Raw genomic sequence first — 24,973 nt, forward strand, 5'->3', positions numbered from 1 at the left:
TGGTAGCCCCCCACAAGATCTGACTGATGGTGGAGTTAAAACTTCAAACGCGAATTGCGGGTGAACGGAACGTCGGAAGTGGGTACCAACAAAAGGAAGGTGATAGCCTTCGACATGGTCTTATTGACGGTGGGGTTAAAACTGGATAATAGAATACTGATCTGCCACACAGAAATGTGCCGAAGTCCATTCCATCTCACTCGAGGATTTTGATCATTTTTTAAGTTTTAAATTAAAATATTTGTTCACAAATATTGTAGGTATACCATGAGTTATACTGTAACTACGGCCCGCACTAATCTCGGCGTAAAATATTTGGTCCTTTTACAACTAAAGGTTGCCGACCCCTATGTTCTAGTTATTTATTTACATCGTAAGCATGGGACACCCTGTACATTTAAAAATAATTTCTATAGATGCGCAACCATATATAGTTGATATTTGCACAAAAGGTTTTTTAAAATATTTTTTACCAGGCATGAGCTCGCAAAAGACCGACGCACTGTTGCAGAATCCTGCATAATTCATTACAACTCTTTTTTTGTTAAGCTGAAATTATTAAAAGTTTGCAATTTGACAAAATGTAAATTGGTTTGGCAACCGTGCGCCCCTTTGAACTATGTGCCCTTAGACCCGGGCCTTGTGGGCCTACTGGTAAATCCAGTCCTGGGCTTCGCATAGGTTTCTTCCCCTTTTCAATTCACTTACATTCCTGTCCTAAGATACCGCACTCCTAAACGGCGCCGGCGGTGCGAAAAATAGTTCTGATCTTCACACATTTCGGTGCCCGTGAATGTACATTAAAAACTTAAAATTGAAATTCTGCGTCTGATAACGACAAAAAAATGCATTTTTTAACTATTCCGGTGCGACGTCTCGGTTGTGAGAAATTTGAAATCAAGTTGACATAAATCCCTTATAGGACCAGTTTCATCGCTCATACGCGCAAAATGTTATAATGTCCTAGATAAAGGTGACTGGTTCCACGAGACGTAAATCAATTAAGTTGAAGTTAAACAATTTCGTCTGGGCGTCAATTTGAAATAAAGCTCCAATTAGTTTTGATGGCCGAAAGCACAATCTCTGTCGGATTTTTATATATAAAAGCATAAAACGTAAATTGCACCTCGTTTCGTTGTACCAAAGTGCCATTCCAGCAATAACAGAGAAATATTACCGGTTTCTTTTATATTCCTGCTTTAGTTTACAAAATAGGTAGAGATGCATTCAACTTCTGAAAATTTTACCGCTTACACAACCCTTTTTATCTGTATTTTTTACTTGTTTTACAACGCCAATATTCGAATATATAGGGAATTGTAAAACGTACTGCAATAAGAACAGGGCGGAATAAGGAAGTAACTTTCCTATCTCAAAATGCGATGATTTCAAGTCGTCCCAATTGGCCTGTTCTAGTTTGAAATCCGAATCATAGCCGATTTTTATATCTTTTGGGGCTCTTACGATACGTGTCTAATATTTCTATGTACGGAAAATGCGAACCTACCCTGAAAACGTTTAGGTAAACAGAACGTGTCTAATTCTGTAAAGCAAAGGAGCGTTGGTGTACGGCCAAACTTGAGATATTTTTGATCCTTTTGAAGTACAAACGTAAATAATATCATTCGACTAATGATGTCTGCTAATGGACCATTATACTGTTTGTGCTCGTTTGTACCGGATTTAGTCTGATCTGTGACTTTTTTTCTCTTGGTGTGCTCTACAATTTTAATTACCTCCCGTTTTCTCTTTCGTTGCAGCACAATACCGTTCACCGCGCATAAGTGAACATCCTTCCGATATAATAGTCGCCAAGAATGAGCCAGTTACTCTAAATTGCAAAGCGGAAGGTCGTCCCGAACCTTCAATTGAATGGTTTAAGGATGGAGAACCCGTAAGAACCTCACCAGTCGACAACAAATCCCATCGAGTCTTGCTACCCTCCGGCTCTCTGTTCTTTCTACGAACGGTGAATAGCAAAAAGGAGCAAGATGGTGGAGTATATTGGTGTGTCGCTAAGAATATCGCCGGATCAGCCGTGAGCCGTAATGCCACTCTGCAAGTTGCCGGTATGTATAACTTTTAGCATATAGTCTAAATGTAAACTTTATAGTACGGATTTGCATAACCAACCGTTATATAGATCGGTTTCGGTTTGTTTTCAGTAGTTTGAAACTTCCTTCAAGTTTTGTTATTTCTATCTGAACCGAAACTAAATTCGCTACATAAATTCTTAATAAGGACTCAACCCAAATCTCATATCGAAGTTTGCTCTAAAAACATTACATCACCAAAATTAGTTTAATATTCAAATTTACCCTATAATTGTATTTTATTATGCCTTCTGGGGCTCATCGAAATTGTATGAACAGCAGTTTGTTATAATCAAGATTAAAAAGGGTTAGCCATGCCACGAGGTTAGCTCAGTCACAAATTAATTGCATTCATGCTTATGATATGCTAAGAAAGGTAACTTACGTCAGAAATTAGTAATATTATTCTCATAGGCGAAACCTCTGATCTAAATTGCAAAAGCGGGTATGACTTTTGAGAAGAAGCAAGAAATAACCAATAATCCTGCAGATCTCCTCACGAATTTTTTTGAGCGAATGTTAAGGATAAAATTTGAGATTTTTTATTTTTTTGTATGCATTATATCAATCGATACAGACAGTGATCTCAAATTTTATCCTTAAAACTCGCACAAAGTAATTCATGAGGGGGTTTGCATGATTATTGCATATTTTTTTCTTTAATACAAGCAAAGAATTATTATAATTAGTTACTCTTTGATACAAGTCATGTTTGTGTCGCTTGAATGTTATAATAATCTGTTATTCAAAATGATAAATGATTAAGTAATACTAATTGCAGCATTTGAAATGTTTATATTTATTTCACATAATTAACGGGCTCCTAGCGAGTTCATAATTTGGGATGTCTGGCCGTCTGTCCGTTGGCACGATATCTTGAAAACAAATGGACCGATTACGACGAAATTTTGCAGATGGGTTCTTTATCAAATTTGTAGATAGGAGATAAGGATAGGAATTCGTGAATGGTAATTGAAAATTTAGACTAAAAAATAAGGAAGCCCTTTTGACATCTCCGTTAGTTATGAACCGAATTGCATGAAATTCAAAATGAGCATACTATCTGTAGCTGTAGCCTATGCATCCAGAAGCTCGTGTGCTGTATTTGTTTATACGCATTTCTTTATTACATAAACCTATATAAAAGTAACCTGCGAATACGTAAACATAATATAATTGATACCCTTTGTTAATCACACAAAGCAGCAAACATTAGACTTAGAATATAATACGGTCACGTTATGCCCATCTTTTTTTGTTTCATCTTTATAATAATTAAATCGATTGACTGGACAATATAAATATTGCATAACGACAGCGTTCGCGACAGCGTATCACATTACTACCGATTTCCCAAAAATATATTGACGCTGGAAGCGAAATGGTAGAGTGCTTTTCCTCGATTTCCCCTAATTAGTACAGATTAAAAGCGACAGCTTTCAAATTGTTTTAGAAATAAAAATCAAGATCGTAGAACATTCTGCTACAAGGAAATCTACTTTTCTAGTTTGGGTATCCTAGATTGACAGTATTTAACTTAATGACGTAATAAAGGAGAAACTCCACTTGGTGAAATGGCGAAGTGTCAGGATAGGGTGTAGACTATTGCTTCATCGGCGTTGGAATTTTTTGTAGTAAGAACCATTTTATTGCCACCCACTTTTATGTCAGTGTTAAGTATTCTCACATTTGGGAAAGTGTTAAGAGACATTTGTATTCATTCACATGGCAATAAAATGTCACCACATAAATTTCGTTATTGGTGTTTCCTTATAACGCGTTGTTTTCATAAATTAGCGGACCACCTACACAAAGCTTTAATTGATCGCACCCCCAGATAGGATCGTTTGGTACTAAAGTTGAAAGTTAAAGATAAAATACGTCGCCTCGTAATTTGACTAATTGAGCTATTTATTATCTTAAGCAGTTCGTAATTTAACTTTTACTAAAGTTGAATTACGTGAAACGAATTGGACAATTTGTCTTTGTTTTTCAACTTTGCTGCTATCTGCTAGGCGCAGAAGTTCGCTCATCCCATCAATACCGCCGGTAATAATAGTTATTAAGTCATCAAATTATGTTTATTGCCCCATAAAAACTAACGGCACACGTCATAGGTAATGCCACGTTATAGTTAGAGTCAATTAGGAGCTTTGCCAATCAAAAGCTCACACCTGCCTTCGATCATTTAAAGCGTATAGGTATAAAGAATTCCAAAAATTTGCGCTACGAAGACGAAATTAAAGTGCAAAATTGTCACTTGGTGCTTGACATATGTTGCGAGACTTCATGGCGTAAAGAGCAATGAGTTGGATAAAATGTGTCCCTCAACATCGATAACAACCCCTCTGGTTGTCTGGCCATAATGGCTTGCATAGCGACTGGTCGATATTACCAACAGCGAATAAGGGTGACTTTTACTGCTTAGGGTTGTGAAAGTACATAAAACACACGAGTTTCAGGTATTTCCCGCATAGACTCGCTCAATTTTAAGAATTTTAACATTTCTCCGTGCCTTTCTAAAACGATTTAACGCGTAATTACCCAATATACAACGGAAATTAGTTTTTTTCCGAAACAAAGTGCTTGCAGTTTACCGGTTTCGCGCGTATTTTCCGATTTTCCTTCTCCACTTTTACGCCTAGTAAATAATGTTAAGACTGACATTTTAAGCGAGTTACAATTTTCTACATAAAAAATGGGGAAACAACTTCCGTTGCACACCACATTTAATTAACTGTTAAAAGTTTTCCTCATTTCCTAATGCATGCGTATAAAATCGGATGACCATTACATAAATTATACGGTTCAACGGCCCAAATTAATATTAATTTGAATTTCACGCAAAGAGATTGATTTTGTCTTAATTAAGGTTTGGTAAGGAAAAAATTAAATTCAAATATTTAGGTTGATTTTGCCTCACTCGCGTGCAAAATAGCTACGTATAAAAATATGGGGATGGTAAAACAGGATAAAGCAACAGAATTACTGTTTGAAGGTGTTGTCCGGTACCAAATTAAATATTTTGATCATTTTTTGGGGTAAATATTCAAAAACATCTTGTATTCATACAAATAACGTATGCGACTTGGACGGTAGTATTTTTTTTTACATGGTAAATTTGCTTAAACGGAAAGGTGGATGCTATAATTAACAAATTCACCAACAAATTAGTATTACATTCGCGAATATATTCGAGTGTGTGTTAACACAGTTCGACATGCTGCCAGTTTAAATACATAAAGCAATTCCCTCGTCTTTATACTCCGTAATTATTTGATATCATTAACCTAAGTGCTAATCCTTGTACCGATAACCAAAAGGTTTATGTAACGAAATGCTATAGCGTCACCAACGAAACCACAACATATGGAAATTACTTTGGGACGTTGGGAGTAAAAAAATGCATTTCAGTGCAAGAGGCTATTAATTACAGTTTGACGTTTATAATAAACATATGCGAAAAGTGAGACGCGTTTTTAAGAAATCAGACCATAAGAATTTATGGGGATCGTTAAAGTATGCACCCTCGTATTTCATAAAACAAATAGAATAATCTTTTAAATCTCTCAAAATTCATAGTCTTCTTTGTTAACAAACTGGAATCGCGTGTGTGAAGGCACATGTGTTTTAAGATGCCCCTACGTACTCACTACTGGTTTAGTTGCACTCCTAATTGTCTATTAGTCATCTATATTCATGAGGGGGACCTTAATATAACTATGCACACACTGCAACGGAAATGATGGGAATACGTAACTAGTTTAGAATCTTTGCTTCTCACTTTGTTATCCATGTCCAATGCAAAAGGTGCACAAAACTTTGTCTCCTATTTTCATTGAGAATGTGATCGGAAACAGCTTAATGTGTAGATGGACGTTCTGTTCCACATTTACATTAGGACGGCTTCGGAATTTTAAACGAGTTTGAATGTATAATGAGTTCACATCACATACATAATGGAGGTGTTTATTAACACTACAGCATATTAAGAGTGTGGTCCGTTTCCCATTGTTCTTCAGACACAAAGAACGGGTACTGGTTCTGAGGCAATTAACAGGAACTAACTACACTATTACATACCAAACTTTTTTGTTTAGTTATGATCACCATCGCTTGTCGTTTTCGCTGACAAATAATATGGGTAAATGCAAAAGTTAATGAGAAACAATGGACACATTTTATATTGCGAAAGAATTATAAAAGGAATATTTGTGATGCATTACTTTTACTATACGTGAGTAATATGAGGAGCTTCTTTTCAAAGTGCAATAAGTCTATATTTTCCAAATTTCAAGTCAACCCTTATTATCAATCATAATAATCAAAATGATTGACACAGATTTTGTAAAATACCGTATTTTAATAAGTAACACCCCCATTAACAAAAAAAATTCGGAATCCATAGTCGTTATAAAATCTGTTGAGATATTTATCTTGTCCTAACTCAAAATCAAACTCAAAAATGGACTTGTTGCATTTTAAAAAGAAGCTCCTCATATATTAAACAAATAAAAGTATTTGGTCTACCACAAAACTTAATACCCCTGCAAGAATAACGGCTTTATTTAGCCGGGGTGTCAGCCAAAGGCTGCTATTAGCAACTGATAATTACTTTGCCTGTAAGTGTGAATTTTCTCATTACGTAATTTTAAAACGAAAAGGTAGTTTTTTGCATAGTGATTAAATTACCGGACTTTAATTTTATCAAAAAGTCGTATGGAAAGAGTTACTTTTTTTCACGATTTGTGGTATGTGTTTCCATGGCGTTTAGTCCTACCTGTCACAATTTTGGATAATTAAAAAATTTACTTTGAAATGGCCACCTCTTTCCTTGCTTATAATTAACTTAATGATCTGAAATTGAAATGCGGTTAATTTACAGGAATTACATTTCAGACTTCACATAGACCTTAACTTTGATTCTTAGTTGACAAGTTAGGTAATAGATAACCCCCGACCCCTGCCCCGACCCCTTCACAACGAAAGTTATAGAACCCCTTTTAATTCCGAAAGAGAAAATTTGATTAGATTGGACACCAAATTCCGGAGGTCCTTTCGATGGTATCACAAATTAAAAATTCCCACATTTTTTCGACTCCTTTAAGATCTCTCATTTAAAATGTTACTCATAGGGATATAACATCAGGGCAAAATTTACCTTTTACAACTATTTTACAACAATTTAGAACAAATACCTCACGAAAGAGGGAGAAAATGACTAAAGCTAGCCGTATTATAATCGACAAAATAAAAACTTGAACCCACCATGACGATTTGTTTGGTGGAATGTTCTTGACTCCGTTTAAATTATTCTTCGGCAAAGGAAAATCGCAAAAAAATATTTACGCAAATAAATGCTCCCGTTACAATAAATTATACTTTACTTTTACATTCCTTAGGTATATCAAGCCAGGTCAAGTATAGACTTGTTGAAATACTTGATTTTTCGTCAGTATGGAAAATCATCAAACTATTTGACTTGATCAATCACTATGATTTATAGTGATTGAAGCATCTACCAAGTTTGCTAGAGAAGAAGTAAACCCATATTACAGTTGTATCATTTATGGGTTGGATTGCACGTTGTCAAACAGAAGCGAAATGAAACTGTTCCCATATACAATCTCGGAAAATTAGCACTAATCCGTAAAATGAACTACTGGAAAAATTAACTTGTGGCAAAGAATATTTTCGTTCAGAAAGCGACTGTTTAATAAGACCCGGTAAAGCTAATGATTGCTCGTGAAGAAAGAAACGCAAATTGGTCCTTTGAGAACGTCGTCTGTTTTCTACCATCCAATTTTTGTGACATATGTACTCATTACCTGATCGGTTCCTTTTCCCACGTGTTCAAATTTATTTGCGTGGTCCTCTTACACATTTTACTCGCTCATAGGCTTCCGTAATACATATTGTGAAAGCTTATTGAATTCTTTAACCAATTCCCAGTTTAGTTCGTCTTCAATAAAAACCAGGTGCCAAATTCTTGACAGAACAGCTTCCTAGCTCAAACCAAAAAGCGTGACTTACGGCAAGATAGCGCTTTTTTTTTACTTTTGTTTGTGTTTCTTACTAATATATCATTTATTTTATAGTCAAGCAACGTTGCTACAACTGCATTTTATACATGCATACACTAATATATTTTAAGTCCTTCGCATTACGACAAAAAAGAAAGCAACGACCGAACTTCTCAAGCCATCACTCATCGTAAATATGAATCGCGTACTAAGCTGCTGGATTTCGGAGAATTTAATATATTTCCTAAGTTTTTTGTAATAAAACTTAAAGTTTTCCAGCAATACACTAGTGGACCCGCTCCTGATGTAAGGGATGTACTGTTTGAAATGTGCACCCCCACTGCTATAGCCTCATGATATAAATGGAAATGCACTAAGTTCAAGTGTGACATCAAAAATGATCCAATATACAGAATGATTGAAATATACCTAGTTAGACTAAAATACAATTCTTATGGGTAGGATAGTACTCCATTTTTACTTTACCTTATTAAATTAGTAGGCTGGTTGTCCAGAATACGCAGAATAATTACGTGCAGAAACTTGAATAAATAACTATCTTGAGGTGTATTTAATAGTCGCCAAGAGTTTCTAACTTGGTTAACCGGCCATCTGCAACTTCGAGAACTGCCAGAACTAACTACATGAATCAATTATCTCGGTAATTTTATTGGATATCTAAATGCCAATGACTAAATCTAAATTAATATTCAAGCGTACCGTCGAGTTTGTCACATAAATTAAAGCTAATTAAAATTGTCCGTGGCTGGAAGAATGCTAGTGTAATAAAGTTGTTAAAATAGTCAATCCGAACAAATTGGTTAAACTGTAAACAACACACCGTAGGTTAATTATCGTTCAAGTTGACCTCATGTGTGACTGTGACATTTGCATACTACAAAACTAAGACAAGTAAGACCATTAACAAAATGTACCAGGCGACGTTTTACTGCGGTAGCAAATGACCGCTCAGCAGGTTTTTTACGGCTCTTTTATTGATACTTTTTTTATTAAATCGTAATTATTGTAATCTTAGTGTGTCGCAGTATGACGACTTAATTATTTCGTGACTGACTGACTTCGTGTATGCATTTTCTTTTTATTTCCCTTCGCCTTGTTTTTTAGTGAGACTCGTTAATTAAGGTACAATGGTTTTACGAAGTTTCTGGCAATAAAAAATTATAGGGGCCGTATATAACAATTTGCGCCGCATTTCGTACATTCATTTCAATCAAACGCACTCTTCATTGTTCGTCATCGATCATTTTTGTAATTTTCTTGTGCTGTAAGTAAACTTATCTCATTTGATTTTGCTTATCTATACGGAAAGTTAGAACATATGTACGCGCACCTCCAATGAGGAATATCTGATTCTGTTATGATGGCATGAGGCTTTAAATGTAAATTCTGATAATTACCAAACACGTTGCTTGCTATTGGCAGCGTCGGCAATAGAGCTGCTAGCGGTTCCTTAAACTTCAATCTCCATTCACCTAGTTTTACAAATTTCTCGGAAATGCCACCGATTGCGAATTCACCACGAGCAAACTTTCGCCCGATTCTTGGATCTACTCTACTAATGTGACAGCCAACCAAAGCTTCTGTCTATCGCTTCAAAAAGAATATTAATATGCGTTTCGATGGCCGAGGCATTATCTCCAGCACACCAAACTATTTTGTTGGTCAGTACCTATATATCGAGGCAATAAAATGGTTATTGTGGTTTGTTCGCAGTTTATTGTCTACCTGCAAATATTTACAAGATGAACCTTGAGGAATATTAATAATTTGTTTCATATTACAGACTTGTACAACTTACAGACAGAGGTTATTAAAATAGCTGCAATTTATACTATGTTTGAAAGGAGAAATATGCAGAAATGACACCGTCTCTGAGAAAAATATTAAAGGCGTTTTTAAAGTCGTAAAAAGTGTTATGGAGAATGCAGCTTGTCAGTTTCATAGTCATATTTTTGAATATTATACAGACTGAAATAACAGCTCGCGAGAACTCGTTAGTACTTTGTATATTACATTCATATACAAATCAAATTATAATTTAAGGCTGGCGTAATGCATTCAATGGAGCAAAAACGAGTGAATGTAGTGAAATAAAATCGAGCCTTTACAACCGCTGGAGGCATAAAATTAATTAATTTATGGCTCATATCAACGTTTCTACTGAGCTTACTGGATTATAAACATGATATTTAACGATAACGAGAACGCGATCTAATTGCTCCATTAATTGACAGCCAAGTGAAGTACAATCGAAAACTAGCTGCCACGATATCCATAAATTTTACTAACATCTGAAGTGACGGTTTGACAGTTAATCTCAAATCTTGCAATCGTAATTGGAATGACTGCCGGTCCAGATAGCCGTAATACCGAGGCTTACCAAGGGGCGGTTACCCGCTTCGTTTCAAATAAGAGAACTAATATTATCCCCCAGGATAAGAAAGCGTTTATCTAAATACACTGACACGCCACCATGTAATGCCATCAACTATTAGATCTGCAATGCGCTCGTGATTGGAATATTGCAAGGGGACCGACTGGATAAGGGTCGCAACTGTAAAAGGGATTTAATATCCACCACGTTTTCGGTTTAGAACTAAATGGAAAAGTGTTTATGTGGGCGTTTTTCTTCAATTGAAATATGAGGAGCTGGCCCCACTAAACTGGAAATAGAGTCAAATTGCCAAATTATGCAGCCGTGGACAACTTAATTCACCAGGAAACGCAAGTGATATGGAAATATCCTCAAACTACATACCCATATAATAAGGATAACTACGGCGTTCGTAATAAAATGGAAATTTCAAATGTTGGGGTTCGCATCTTTTATTGACCTATTAAGAAAGACATGCATATTAAAACAGGGATGGTTTACTTTTAGTGGCACACATTTTGTTATAAAACCTTTTCATTTGCTCAACCACGAAGTGACGTCGTGCCTTATCAAGATTATGACGCATACCTACACGGGGAAAACCCAAGAAGGGGGATTAACTATAATTTAATTCTAACCTTTCCGAATTTCCCATCGACCCACCTTCCAACGGTTAACAAAAAAGAGAGGAATCGATAGACCATTCCAGCCATAACTAAAGACCCTAAAATTAATTCCAAACAACGCTAATATCGCATCTGTCACGGTATTAGATCGATGCACGCGGTTTTGTAAGCTAATGCAACATAAGATGGTGACCCAGGGAGCTATTAGGACGCTATCACCAAATCCCCAAAGATCGGAGACACGTGCAGCACACGTGCCATTTTTGTCAAGAAATTTGCCATTTTATATCGTGCAAATCGTCCAGCGACGTTTATTATCTAATCTTGTTATTACATTGTCATTATTTTGATTGAATTGTTGTTTATGGCGTCCCGCAGATTTGTTGGAGGCTGTTTTATTACGCTGCCTTTCATTTATTTACAGCTCATACAGTTAAATTTTATAACTTCCAGTTAGCTACGAGTATTCCCATACACTTATTTTATTGCAATCAATTACCACGTTTCGGTTCAGCAACCAATCGCTTTTATTAGAAAGTCTAATTAGTGAGGTTTTGTACCCTACCGGGGATGGATGCGTACAATATAAATTACACCATTTTCTTCATTGTAATAGTTGGGTACTTTGCAGTTACTACTATAATTAAAATGCAATAGAGTACAATAAAATTAGAGTATGGCGCCTTTATAAATCCCTAAATTGCAATATCAAAAGGATCGATTTCGTCTCATTGCCTGAAATGTGTATTTATCACTCAATTTCTTATCATGATCATTGAATTTATAACTATTATAAATTCAATGTCATGATCATGAGCTTATACAAGGAACGTACACTGAACATTTAAAAAACGCGTTTAAACCGTAAATAAAATAAATGAAGACTACAAATTATTTTTATTACAAATAAGTGTTACACTATTAATGGTATGATCAGAACTGTCTATTTTTCACTATTTCACTGTAAAAAATTCAATCTAGCAGTAATCAGCGGTCAGAGGTTTTTTTACAGTACTCTCAACAAGTACTGTAACTTTAATAATCTAAAAGATTCATTAACTAAGAAACAAGTAATTTGTTCATCTTCAGATGGTAGGTAGCTTGTAATCGCGTAGAGTTTCATTGCAATTAATCAATTCAAGTACCAATACAGACCACATTACTGGTTACAAGTATTTCCAATAGTAAAAAACATTGTTTTATTGCATCTTTTATCAGATATAATGGGTATGATCACATTAGTATCACATATGATAAAAAGCACTAAGAAGATACGAGAGCGTTTGGAGAAAAAAGAATTTATTTTCGAGTTCACTCTTGGAAAAATAATGTTTTCAAACAACTCCCTAACATTGATCAAGGTGACCATATGAGAGAAATAAAATTATTTCATGATTATGGCTTGCATTGCTATTCTGCATGTAATAATTGAAGTGAAACTAATTACTACCTGAAAAGGTAAAGTACCTATTGGAGTTTTGATTTTAAAACATATTTTAAAGCCCTTACCATGGTTTAGTTTAGACTATTAATATACAAGGGAGGGAAGTTTTCCAATTGTGCAGTTTAAAAGTAGAAATACTTAACCGCGCATATATTGAAAAGATACAAAAAATCAAAAGATTCACAAACATCAAAATCAAACCTTTCTTTGAGGGTTATGGAGTTTTAAGAATTTTTAGGCTTCATTGACTTGGTAAGTATTTGATCCTATAGCGCGTTCGCACCTCCAGATGCAGTATGGTGCTTATGTACATACAATTGATACAGTACATGCCAGAGCTGGGCAGTATTCGATTTTGTAAATACTTGTTAGTATTCAAATCCTTTAAAGTATTCAAATACTTTGTAATTAAATACTTTTATGGAAGCAGTATTTGTATTTGTAACTCAAATACTTTCACAAATATTTAGTATTCGAATACTTCGCATAGTATGAATATGCAAAACAATTCGTACTTTTTCGATCAGACTTCTCAATCAAAAGTTATAGACTAGAAACCAATTTCGAAAGAAAATTCAAAGGGCTGTAACTTTTGAACTAGTAGCCCAAACTTGGAACTGTTTGAAATTATGGATTCTACAGGCCACATTCTATAAGAAAATTTTTTTCCGGATCGATCTGAGACAATTTTTTTTTCGGGGCTCAAAAAAAGGCAGTGTATAACCTTCCTTTTTTACCAAAAATCGACTACACCAAAATTTCTCGGGAGAACACTTTTTCTTATTAATTTTGGTGCGTAGAATCCAAAACAATTCGTACTTTTTCGATCAGACTTCTCAATCAAAAGTTATAGACTAAAAACCAATTTCGAAAGAAAATTCAGCAAAATCATAGTTTTTTTGTTTAAAGAATGCCGCCTGAAAATTTGTTGTAGTGTCTAAAAAAAGCCTATAAATAGCCTATAATTTTGTGGTCTGAATTTTTCGTCTTCGAAGCAAATCTCACAAGTGGTCAGCTAGCTTCGTCTTTAGCCAGCAGAGCCATAGTTTTTTTCTTTAAAGGATGCCGCCTGAAAATTTGTTCAAGTGTCCAAAAAGGGCCTATAATCAGCCTATAATTCTGATGTATTTCGTCCTTCATTTTTCTAAAATGGCTCTGCTGGCTTGTGGGACCTCCCATACTACATGTGGAGGTGCGAACACGCTATAGCAGGCAAAGAATAAACAAGATACGAAGAATCGCATACGGAATATTTTCATCCACTCGGCTCGCTTTCGAAAACACGACTTTTAATCCGGCTCATGGTCAATAGCACTAATCCTTGAACTCGTAGATATCGATTGGCGAAGGTTTGACATCGCGCTCTCTTTTTGTGTTTTTGTGCTCGAGTTAGGCGAGGAACAGACGAACAGATGGACGGACAAAACCATCACATAATATAAGGGGAATTTCTCGCTGTACGACACTGTCGTATGAGAACAAAAACGCAATAAAAGCTCCATTAAATGATATTCTTTATTTTGGATAAATCAGAGCAAAGGAAACATTCTTAAAAGTGGTAAAAAATCGCCACGTTAAAGTTAAAAAGGTTATATACGTAGTTTACACCGCAAAATAAAAAGCCACTGCCTTTTAAATCAGGATTCTAAAATATAGTTTAAACCCCTCCGCGGCTACACATTAGGTTTGAATTCTCATCTGTTCCTTTTACTACCACTCGTCCATTATAAATCTTAACATTTATGCGCTTAACATAAATGTTATTACCGGATATTTGAACAGTCACCACCATGCAAAGTCCCACACTTTGTTTTTTTTTGTCGTCAAGTGTTTTCATTCTTCCTCCTTAAAAATATATTTCAATAGGCTTGATCTAAATATGCGAGGCGTGTATGAGACTGAAAAAAAGTGATTTCCATAATAATCGATTAGATGTACGCCACATATTCGATTATCCCAAAATGGCAATGCACGGACCACTCCCTTTATTATATTAAAGAATTTAAAACAGCGTAAAGAATGCGAGGCATTAACAAGAGGCGAGAGATAAAAAGTGCAGAAATCGAGTGGGCAATTTTACGACTAACTTTGTTTAAGAGCAAAATTACAAGCCCTGAAACAAATATGAAACCAATACCTAAATTACTTATGCAAAACCGATACCACCCAGGCGGTTACGTTTTCTTTTATTTAATTCATTTTACGTGTTAACGATTTTAAAATCAAACACACTAAAAAAAGACGGCACATGTAAAATATAAATTACAAATGGTGACAGTAAGAGTCATCATCCACAAAAAAGACGTACAAAGAGCTTTTTATATGCCAACAAACGTTGCATTCATTCACGATGTTCCATTACAGTATTGCGGTTCTATTTTTGGTTCGAAATACTCTTACATTTTCTTGGTGGTCTTATCTTAAATGTACAGCATTCCTTCTACCACCAAAAAAATCCCCTTTCGTTTGCCAAAGCTCAAACGTAATTCTAATAAGGGTACGATTTAGGACACATTTAGCCTACAGTCCTTTTTACGTTTCAGTAATTTTGTTCAAGTTAATTATTATAGCAGAATGTAATTAAATTTAAACTTTGCTACTTTCGAAACTTTTCGTTAACTCTTCCTACTTGCACGGAAAGTTAAATCATTTTCGAAAGGGGAGGAACCAGATATCGTTCATATTACACGCTTAAGAAAATTGAGATGGCGTTACGCTTTTCTGATTCGACAGCCGGACGTTGCACGTGAACTTTTGCAAATAAATTTCTAGATGAATTTGTGTTTTCAAGCTGAAACTTGCCAAAATTTATTATTATGGACTGTATTTTCTGCGCATGTGAGGTTATAGTCCCTCATGTATAAAGTTTTGCAATTGCAATTAAAAAGCTTCTGGATCATTTCTTATAAGTTCTAGAATTCTTGATAAATCGGAGAAAGGGTTTCGACAGTTAAGTCACTTTTGAAAATATAATGGGTTTCTGCAAAGACCAACAATGGTTTTAAAGTTTCTGATAAGTCATTAAAACAGGTCCGCAAAAAATTTTCAACTTAACTTAAATTAACAGCATGGAAATATTAATAATAAGTTACATAATTTAAATTATAGGTAATAACTCGTATACAAATTTGGTTCTATTTTTTAGTTTTAATTATTTAAACCACTGGCGAACCGAAAAGCAAACACTAAGAGCAATTAATAATACTAAAGGGTGTGAAAATGATATACATTTCCTGGAGCAGTTTGGCTGTAGTGTTCCACATTACCTTATTTGTTTAGAATCCTCTCCGTTGACTTTTTCAACAGACGTGGTTTCAACAAATGTATACCCGTTCATAACAAAATTGCTCTAATTGTTGGCAGACTAGCTCGTGCGAATATTTTTTGATACGTTTACTCAAAACTCGCATCAATTTCTTGCAATTTGCGCGTTCATGGAACTTTCATTAACTCGCTCCCATGATGTAAATATTTGGTAATTTTCTCTTGTATTCGGTTTATCATCGTTTTTGGATCTGCAATGACCTTCTGTGCAAACACTGGTGATCGTCTCTGCTCGCAAAAATTTACGGCAATTACTAGTGCAATGGGGCAGTAATCTGTGTTACAAATTTGTGTTTTAGTGTGTGTTGTCTTAGGATAAGGTGGCAGTACCTTAAAAAGACACGACTATATAAGATAGAAATCAAAAGAACAGGTATTTATTTGCATATAAAAATAACAAAGTAAAAATATCTTCGATCTTGTCAATTTAACATCATCAAATGCTAATTTAAATGTGGTCATTTGAGCTGATAGGTGTACCATGTAAGGGTATCACATTTCCTTTAGCAGTTGATAATAATCACAATGAACTTTCTATATAATAAATAATTCCCATTTCGAAAGAACCATCAGCAATATGAAATTTCTGCCTTGGATTATTCATTTTTTTTGTTAAGGGATGAAAATGAAAAATTTAAGATCTTTTAATTCCTTTAATATTATACGGTGATATACATGTAATTAGCCTTTAAACGAAATTCCGCACAAGAATACCACTCCTTGATTTATACTGAAAATTTAATGATTTAAGGTTAAAACCTCCACTTAACCCAAAATTTAATTTAGATTAATGGCATCTATAAATTAATATTAATTGATGTTAAAAACACCGAGATATTATTTCGGAGGAAAGCGCGCAACACGCGGCTTTGAAGTCTTTATTAAAATGAAATTAAGATGGCGTAAAGACTTTATAAAATGAAGACAGCGTGGTAAGTGCAGATGTTACCACATTTTCAAGTCATAAGTTTCTTATGAAATTTATTCTGCCGTGAACAATTATTTTATAATTTCCCGAATGAAAGCGGGAATGCAGTTGAAATTCACTGCAGCGAGTGAAGAGCCCCTAATCTGGGATTCAGGAACTCTGCATTACTCTAATTAGGGTTGATGATGTTGCATGCAGGCGGGCAGGCAGTTGAGGGAAAGCTGCAGATTTCGCTGCAGAATGTAACAGATTGCGGAATAATTTAAACTTTTACTTTTCCTCTTTGGATGAATAAAATTTTACGATACCGCTTTCAAAAATCGAGAGGGCTCTCTTTTCGCAACAGAATTTATACACGTTGACGTTTTATACACCGAGCGAATCTAATCAGACAACCTAATATAAACAGAAATCGCCGCATTTGCAGAAAAGGGTAAACCTCAAGGTAGTCGAAGACGGCCGTAAAAGTAGTATATCAGATCTACGAATCACGAAAAGGGTCCTCGCAATCACGCAGAAGAATCGAGTAAAGAAATAATGGCGGTGAGCATAATACAAGCAAAAGAACGACCATCAAACACGACATCCTATTTTGACAAATCTACATGCAATACGGAAAACAATTATCGACACGGTCTCGTATCGACTTACCATTTCAGAAAGGTCAAATATCCCATCTACTCGCATATAATATTTAAAAGATACAGAGGAAATTCTCGAGAATCAATTGAAATGATATATAGACGATAAAATACAGAGTTGGTTAGATATTGAATTTCCTTTCGGGAGCCTTTCACATATGGTTTTCAGTTCCCCCAGCCCGATGTCGCCGTATAAACGCATTATAAAATTTAAGAAAATTTTAATGGCTTTCGATCCATTAACTACATATATACAATCATGAAAAATGATCCCCGACATAATCCCATATACCCACACGTATGTAGTACCTTTTATGCTTATCATTTACATAGTCTACACCATAAATCATCATATTCTTCTTTAGATTGCTCCAAAAGAGCGACACGTTGGCGGATGACATGAAGAAGATTCATTTATAAAAATTAGCATCAACGACTTAAAATACAATCTACATGAAAACGAAAAATCGACTAAAGCTCGGTTTGATAAAAAAACGAAATAAATTTAAGCACTTCGTGATTTACGGGAGGGATCGAAACAAGAGAGACTTTTTATTTGTAGCGGCCGAAATAGAGCAAGTCTGATTTATCGAGCATCGGTGATGTTTATCCATACTTAGTGTCCATTAGGAGAAGCGAATTGGAATAAAATGGATAGAAAATATTGTAAAAGCTCACGCTAGTTGTTTATGATACAAATGTGAACTTTAAATGTTTGATACATAGCTCGGCAATTTATATAACTTATATCTAAACCCGCACGAATTCTGTTAAAGTTAAAAAAAATGGGGAATCTTTTAATTAATGTATTTGTATCCATTACAATATGAATTTTAATATTAATAATCACTGTCCAGAGTCACGATTTTTGAAAACTCAATCTTCGTTGTACTAATCTAGGGATTCACTACTTGACGTTTCAAGCTACTTGAACTCGACTTGAAATCAAGTCAAGTATTGACTGTCAAATCAAGTCAAGGATTTGTGCTACTAGTTCAGAAGTTACAGCCCTTTGAATTTTCTTTCGAAATTGGTTTCTAGTCCATAACTTTTGATTGAGAAGTTCGATCGAAAAAGTACGAATTGTTTTGGATTCTACGCACCAAAATTAATAAGAAAAAGTGTTTTCCCGAGAAATTTTGGTGCAGTCGATTTTTGGTAAAAAAGGAAGGTTATACACTGCCTTTTTTTGAGCCCCGAAAAAAAATTGTCTCAGATCGACCCGGAAAAAAAATTTTCTTATAGAATGTGGCCTGTAGAATCCATAATTTCAAACAGTTCCAAGATTGGGCTACTAGTTCAAAAGTTACAGCCCTTTGAATTTTCTTTCGAAATTGGTTTCTAGTCTATAACTTTTGATTGAGAAGTCTGATCGAAAAAGTACGAATTGTTTTGGATTCTACGCACCAAAATTAATAAGAAAAAGTGTTTTCCCGAGAAATTTGGGTGCAGTCGATTTTTGGTAAAAACGAAGGTGCCTTTTTTTCTTGAAATTGTATGTATTGAAATTACGCATTTTTTAATTCCTAAATTTCGAACTACTTCTGTGAGTGGTATATGGAACTAAGAACAAAAATTTCAAGTAAATTTACGAAATTTTACAAAAATCCGTCTAGAACTTTATGGTCGTAAACAGCATTTCTCCATTTTGGATAATGATCCGGATTGAAGGTTAACCATGGTTTAAATAAATAATCATCTGCGACAATTAACATGAGGGAGCCTTAAAAGCTAAACTGTAACGATTATGCTTAAATTATACCTCCTCTTAATTACACAAAGCGAAAGATGTCTCAATTGCACCCACATTAAACAAAGCGAATAATCCTTTTTCGCCATTTTAATGTAGATAAGGAACCTAATTTTGTTAAATAATTGATCAAATTAGGATTCAGCAGTATATATATATTTCCGACAAAACAGCTACTAAAGTAAATATAATCTCATTTTAAGATTCAGACCGTGTCCAGCTTCACTTCAACATTCCAGTCCTTCTGTCATCTCGTTTATGTTATGGACGAATTCTGACTTCACTCGTTTTGTTAAAACTTCGAAAGGGATATTTTTTGCGGCGCGTACAAAAATTCGTTAAATTACGAGTAGGTCTGTGTGTTTTTTTGCTTGATTCGAGGCAAGCCTTTTACGGTGTTATCGAATTTTGAAGAGTGGAGTGTGTGTAGACCGCAGACGAATATAAATTTAATACGTATACATAAAGTTAAGGGCGTAATGGCTTTGCAGTGTGGAGAGAAGAACAATAAAATCGAGCTCTACGGCCCATTAAATATTGCCAATTCGCGAGCAAGTAAGAATTCAGTAGGGCGAGTCAAATTACATCTATATTGAGCCATTAGGAAGGAATGTTGTGAGTATTGTCTGGCAGGTGAATGGGTTTATATAACTTTAGGTATATTATACATTAACTTTTATGTGCCCCGACGATTGACTTTCGTATCCCGCAAAAGCTTCATTTATGTAGATATTGCATTTACATACATTTCCCCCCTTTTGAAATTTAATTGATTGCGTAGTTCAGCATTCGACGCACGGATAAATTTAATTTACACAAATTTAGAAACTGTATATCTCTCGCGCTGGAGCTGTAAGGAGAAGATGCGTTCTAGTTTTTGTTCAACGAGGTGGAATTATTTATACATTCGACGTAAAAAACTAGTAGACGGGTTTTTGGAACGAATCGGCATTGTCTCGTCGAGATCATCTATCAGTACAGAAACTGATTTAATTTGAAAAAGAATTGGATCTTACAATTTTATTATTTATTATTTTCGAGTGAATTCTGTTTTAAGGGATCGATCAGGTATACAGTCTACAGTCACGAATAAAATTAATAATCCTTGGATACGTTAAGATCGGCGCTGAAGTACACGAGCAAATTTTTACCTTGTCCTGACCCTTCCCTGGTTCCTATGTAGTCTTCAAAAACAATTTACTTGCTTCAAAAATCGACCAAAAAGTCTTAACGCTCTCCCTAGGACTTTTTAATTAATTTGCTATCTTATCAACAGAACCAAATTGTTAAGATGATTTTAATTTATAGGAAGGTATTTCCAAATCAACTTTTGGCACCCATTTATGGTTTGTTGGATTACATTTGATTAGGTAGAAAAATTACAGAATACAGTTACATAGGTACCTACTTATATTTGTTTGGCCATTTGTATTCTTTCTGGAAAAGCTATTAGTGTTCTTCAGTCCTCTAATAGTACATTATATCTTCCCTTGAATTCTTGAATATTTTGTAAAATTCCCTTTTAAATTGCACAATTCGTCCTTCTTAAGTTTTCCAGAAAACTTCTTTCAACATTGCTCTTATTCGTCATCTTTTGATTAGAATTATCTGGAATTGTTATTAATTTTTGTGTAGTGCTATTCAATTCTTACGAAATTTTTATAAATTCTAATTAACTTCACATTAACATTCGTCTTGAATTCCGTTAAATTTCTTTTATATAAATACGAATTGACTTATTAGCTTTAGTCAATACGTAACAGATCTAGGTAATAGTTTGATTGTTGTCGATAGTTTTTCTTCGTACGGGCCAGCAAACTACCGCATTTTGGTTATAATATTTACGTATGTATTAAATACTTGAGTGAAATTGGGAAACTGGGGTAATTTTTTACATTAAGTACCAGCAACTAAGACGAAATTGTACCCTCTTGTACATTCCGGCTAACTTGTTTCTTTTTGTTTCAGTTTTACGGGACGAATTTCGTGTTGCTCCAACGGATACGAGAGTGGCGGCTGGAGAAACGGCTCTACTGCAATGCGGTCCCCCAAAAGGACACCCTGAGCCAAACGTCGTTTGGAAAAAAGACGGTAGCGAAGTCGAACTCGACACTCGAAGAATACGAATCGTAGACGGTGGCAATTTGATGATCTCAGATGTTAGGCAGCACGACGAGGGACGTTACCAGTGCGTCGCCCACAACCTTGTCGGTTCTAAGGAGACGCCGCCGGCCATGCTCACCGTCCACGGTAAGCCAATCGCTCCCTTTCAGGTGTTTCACTACTCCCAATTTCAGTGAAACCCTTTTTTAATAAAGAACCTCAAGATGTAATCACGTTGGTGGGGCAGAGGGTTGTTTTTCAATGCGCGGTCGACGGTGAACCTGTCCCCAATGTGCTTTGGCGAAGAGAAGACGGTAAGATGCCCATTGGAAGGGCGCGAATCATGGACGATAAGTCGCTCTTGATCGACAGCGTCCAGACTTCGGATGAAGGTTTATACATTTGTGACGCGGAAAATTTGGTCGGAAGCGTGACTGCGCGAGCTTCACTGACTGTCAACTGTAAGCAGTTTCTCCATTGATAAAGGCTAATTGTGAAATTTCAGCGCCTCCTACATTCATTGAGAAACCGAGGGACCAAAAAGTTAGTCTTAATGGTATTGTCGAATTCAACTGCGCGGCTTCTGGCAATCCGCCGCCTTCGGTGTTTTGGAGTAAGGAAGGTTCGCAACTGTTGATGTTCCCGGAAACGTCTTACGGGCATATGCATGTCAATTCGCAGGGCACCTTGAAAATTCAAGGAGTCCAGAGGGAGGACGCGGGGTTTTTGGTTTGCTCGGCGTTGAGCGTTGCGGGTTCTAGTAGCGTGAGGGCATTTCTTCAGGTGAGTGTGTCAATTAAGTGCGAAATATTCAGTGGGGATGTTTAGGTCATTTCTGTTGCGGACTTCCCGCCTCCGATAATCCAGATAGGTCCTGCCAATCAAACCTTGCCGTTGCACAGCATGGTGACTCTGCATTGTAAGGCATCCAGTCCTGAAGGGGAACAGCCCAAAACACGTTGGTTGAAAGACGGGAAGATCTTGCAGCACGTTAGTCTTCCAGATAGGTACACAATTAGCAGTAATGGCGTTTTGGATATTGATGGTAGGTGTTGCTTGCCTGTTGCGTTTTTTTCAAAGATGGCTTGTAGATTTACGCCTCGACGATTCTGCCTTGTATACTTGCTCGGCGGTTACCGAAAGTGGAGAGAGCTCTTGGTCGGCATCTCTGAGCGTCGTCGAGGGCTCGGCTACACCGCTACATCGAAGTCCGGATCCGTCGACGTTTCCGAAGGCTCCCAGCAAACCGCGGATTTTGAACGTAACGGAATCGAGCATTGTGTTGTCTTGGGATAGTGACGATGAAGAAAATCTGGTAGGTTACACTGTTGAATATTGGAGCCCCGATCTGCAAACTGGCTGGGTGGTTGCGGCGCATCGCGTCTCCAGTCCTTATATGTCAGTGCGCGAACTGAAACCCGATAGTTCCTATGTGTTTATAGTGCGCGCGGAAAACGCTCACGGACTGTCTCCTGCCAGCACGGTATCGTCAGTTGCTCGAACGTTAAGCAATTCGAGAGCGGTTCCACGTTCCGAGCTCGACACCGCGAGATCTATGTTGAGTACTAAAATTGTAGAGCTACGAGATGCCCGTCCGTTATCTTCAAGCTCGGTAAAATTGCTGTGGACGTTATCGGTTACCGCGCCTGATTACGTTGAAGGTATTTACATTCGGTTTCGCGAGTTATCTGGCGGTTCCCACAATTACAATATTCTTACCGTCCTAGACGTACAAAGTGGTAGTTACGCGGTGACGAATTTAAAGAAGTATACCAAATACGAATTTTTCCTTTCGCCGTTTTATAAATCTGTCGAAGGGCAACCTTCAAACTCGCAAATATCGCAAACGTTAGAAGATGTACCGTCAGCACCACCTGATAGTATTACCGCTGGCTTGTTTAATGAAACGACTGGATGGGTCCGATGGTCGCCGCCTCCACCTCAACACCACAACGGGATAATTGTGGGGTATAAGTTGCAAATTAAAGGCAGCGCAATTCGTTCTTTAACATTAAACTCCACTACGACATCAGTTTTGGTCAGTAACCTAACTAGTGGGGGTTCTTATAATGCAAGAGTAGCGGCTTTAACGCAGATCGGTATGGGCCCATTCTCTACTGCCGTCCCTTTGCTAATTTCGCCAAGAGCACAGAGTCCCAGGACTCTGGGCCCGTTTGTACCTCTAGTGAGGCAAACGTGGTTCGTGGTTCTGCTGGCAGTATTGGCCTTGTTATTGTTGATCGGAACCGGTGGATTTTTATACCTAAAACGAAAGCATTCGCTGAGTAAACAACTGGGACACCTCAACGTCCCAGTTGTCAACGCAACGCAGCTAAACACAAAAGAAAGCCTGTGGATTGATCGTGGGTGGCGACCAGCAGACTGTGACAAGGATTCTTCGATTCCTTTAGCGCCACAACCCGCCGACTATGCCGAGGTAGATACCAAAAGCATGTCGACATTCTACAACTGTCGAAAATCACCAGAAAATCCGACCCCGTACGCGACCACGATGCTTTTACCACCACCGACATGGTCGGAATTAATACCACCGCCTCCCGACCACCCTCCACCCGAATGTCCCCGCGAAAACCCACCAATACCGCCACCACGCGGCGGCAGCAGCTGTGGAAGCGGTGGTTACGCCTGCTACGCCGTTCATGTTCCTAATCAACCCAGTCTGTGCAACAATAGACTTCCACAGTACCCTAGAGGAAACAACCCGTGTACCAACTGCGACGCACATTGTTCCCTTGCCAGTGGTAGTTCCGGTCGCAGGTCCACCCCCAGAGGACACTACCATCACTCGCACAACTGTGATAATAAAGTGTGGGGAAATCACTTTAATTGGGACGACGGGGACGCCGACGTCGAGACTGATAAACACTCTTGTTCGAGCAGCCACGACACCACATGCTCGTGTAGCGAATCTTCGTGTTTATACGCCGAAGCGGGCCCTTCAACCCCGGCCATAAAACCACCACCATCGCAGTGCCAAATGAAGCGATGCGTCAAGTGAAACACAAACTTAAACAAATTGCCTCCTCCATTTGTTGACTAGTCGTTAGATGTTTAGTTACCCTTTAACTCTTTGGTCTTCCCCTCTCGCAATCATCTCCTCTCAGAAACGAATCACCCGTCCATAGTTTCAAAAATTTGCCGAAAAAGGGTTTTATATAATATATCATAGAAAGCTGTGACGACTGATCTTTTTTTATACACGTGTAGATATTTTCTAAAACTTGATACAATCTTGACTGAATTCCTATTATTCTTTAGCAATATGTCGATTAGAGAAAATCCTAAGTAATTGTTAAACTATTGTGATCTAGGTTATATTATCGTGTGGCGCGTGTAAATAATATTGTTATAAACTAATTCATATTTGTAACATTTGTAGCAAGCCACTGAAAATGTAAATATCATTTTTGTTTTGTTATTTATAATAAAATTAAAATACTGATTAATCTATTGAACCTGTACAAACGCTCGTTTTGCGATAGTAAGTATGATAAGTAGGTAAGTATTAAGTTTCCTTCAAATTTCTGGACCAGTATTAGCGTGGTCTGGTATCAGGTTTGATTACGGCAGTTTGTCTTTGAGGTTCCTTGAGGTGGCGTGGATGGAGAGAAGCTAAAGGTAAGTG

The 24,973-nt window shown here is 36.7% G+C and overlaps 1 protein-coding gene across 1 annotated transcript in view; it reads left to right on the top strand.

Moving 5' to 3' along the window:
- LOC116173969 (roundabout homolog 2-like) overlaps positions 1 to 24,730 on the top strand; it is a 71,052-nt gene extending 46,322 nt beyond the window's left edge. Inside the window, exons 2-7 of the mRNA XM_031491712.1 lie at positions 1,761 to 2,069; positions 21,193 to 21,474; positions 21,522 to 21,788; positions 21,833 to 22,110; positions 22,156 to 22,372; positions 22,419 to 24,730. Of these exons, the coding sequence (XP_031347572.1) occupies positions 1,761 to 2,069; positions 21,193 to 21,474; positions 21,522 to 21,788; positions 21,833 to 22,110; positions 22,156 to 22,372; positions 22,419 to 24,346 (3,281 nt within the window). The 3' untranslated portion in view covers positions 24,347 to 24,730. The remainder of the gene's footprint in view (positions 1 to 1,760; positions 2,070 to 21,192; positions 21,475 to 21,521; positions 21,789 to 21,832; positions 22,111 to 22,155; positions 22,373 to 22,418) is intronic.
- Positions 24,731 to 24,973: the final 243 nt, after the last annotated feature.

The sequence above is a fragment of the Photinus pyralis genome, unplaced genomic scaffold (assembly GCF_008802855.1).
Source record: "Photinus pyralis isolate 1611_PpyrPB1 unplaced genomic scaffold, Ppyr1.3 Ppyr1.4_LG6, whole genome shotgun sequence".
Classification (NCBI taxonomy): Eukaryota; Metazoa; Arthropoda; class Insecta; order Coleoptera; family Lampyridae; genus Photinus; species Photinus pyralis.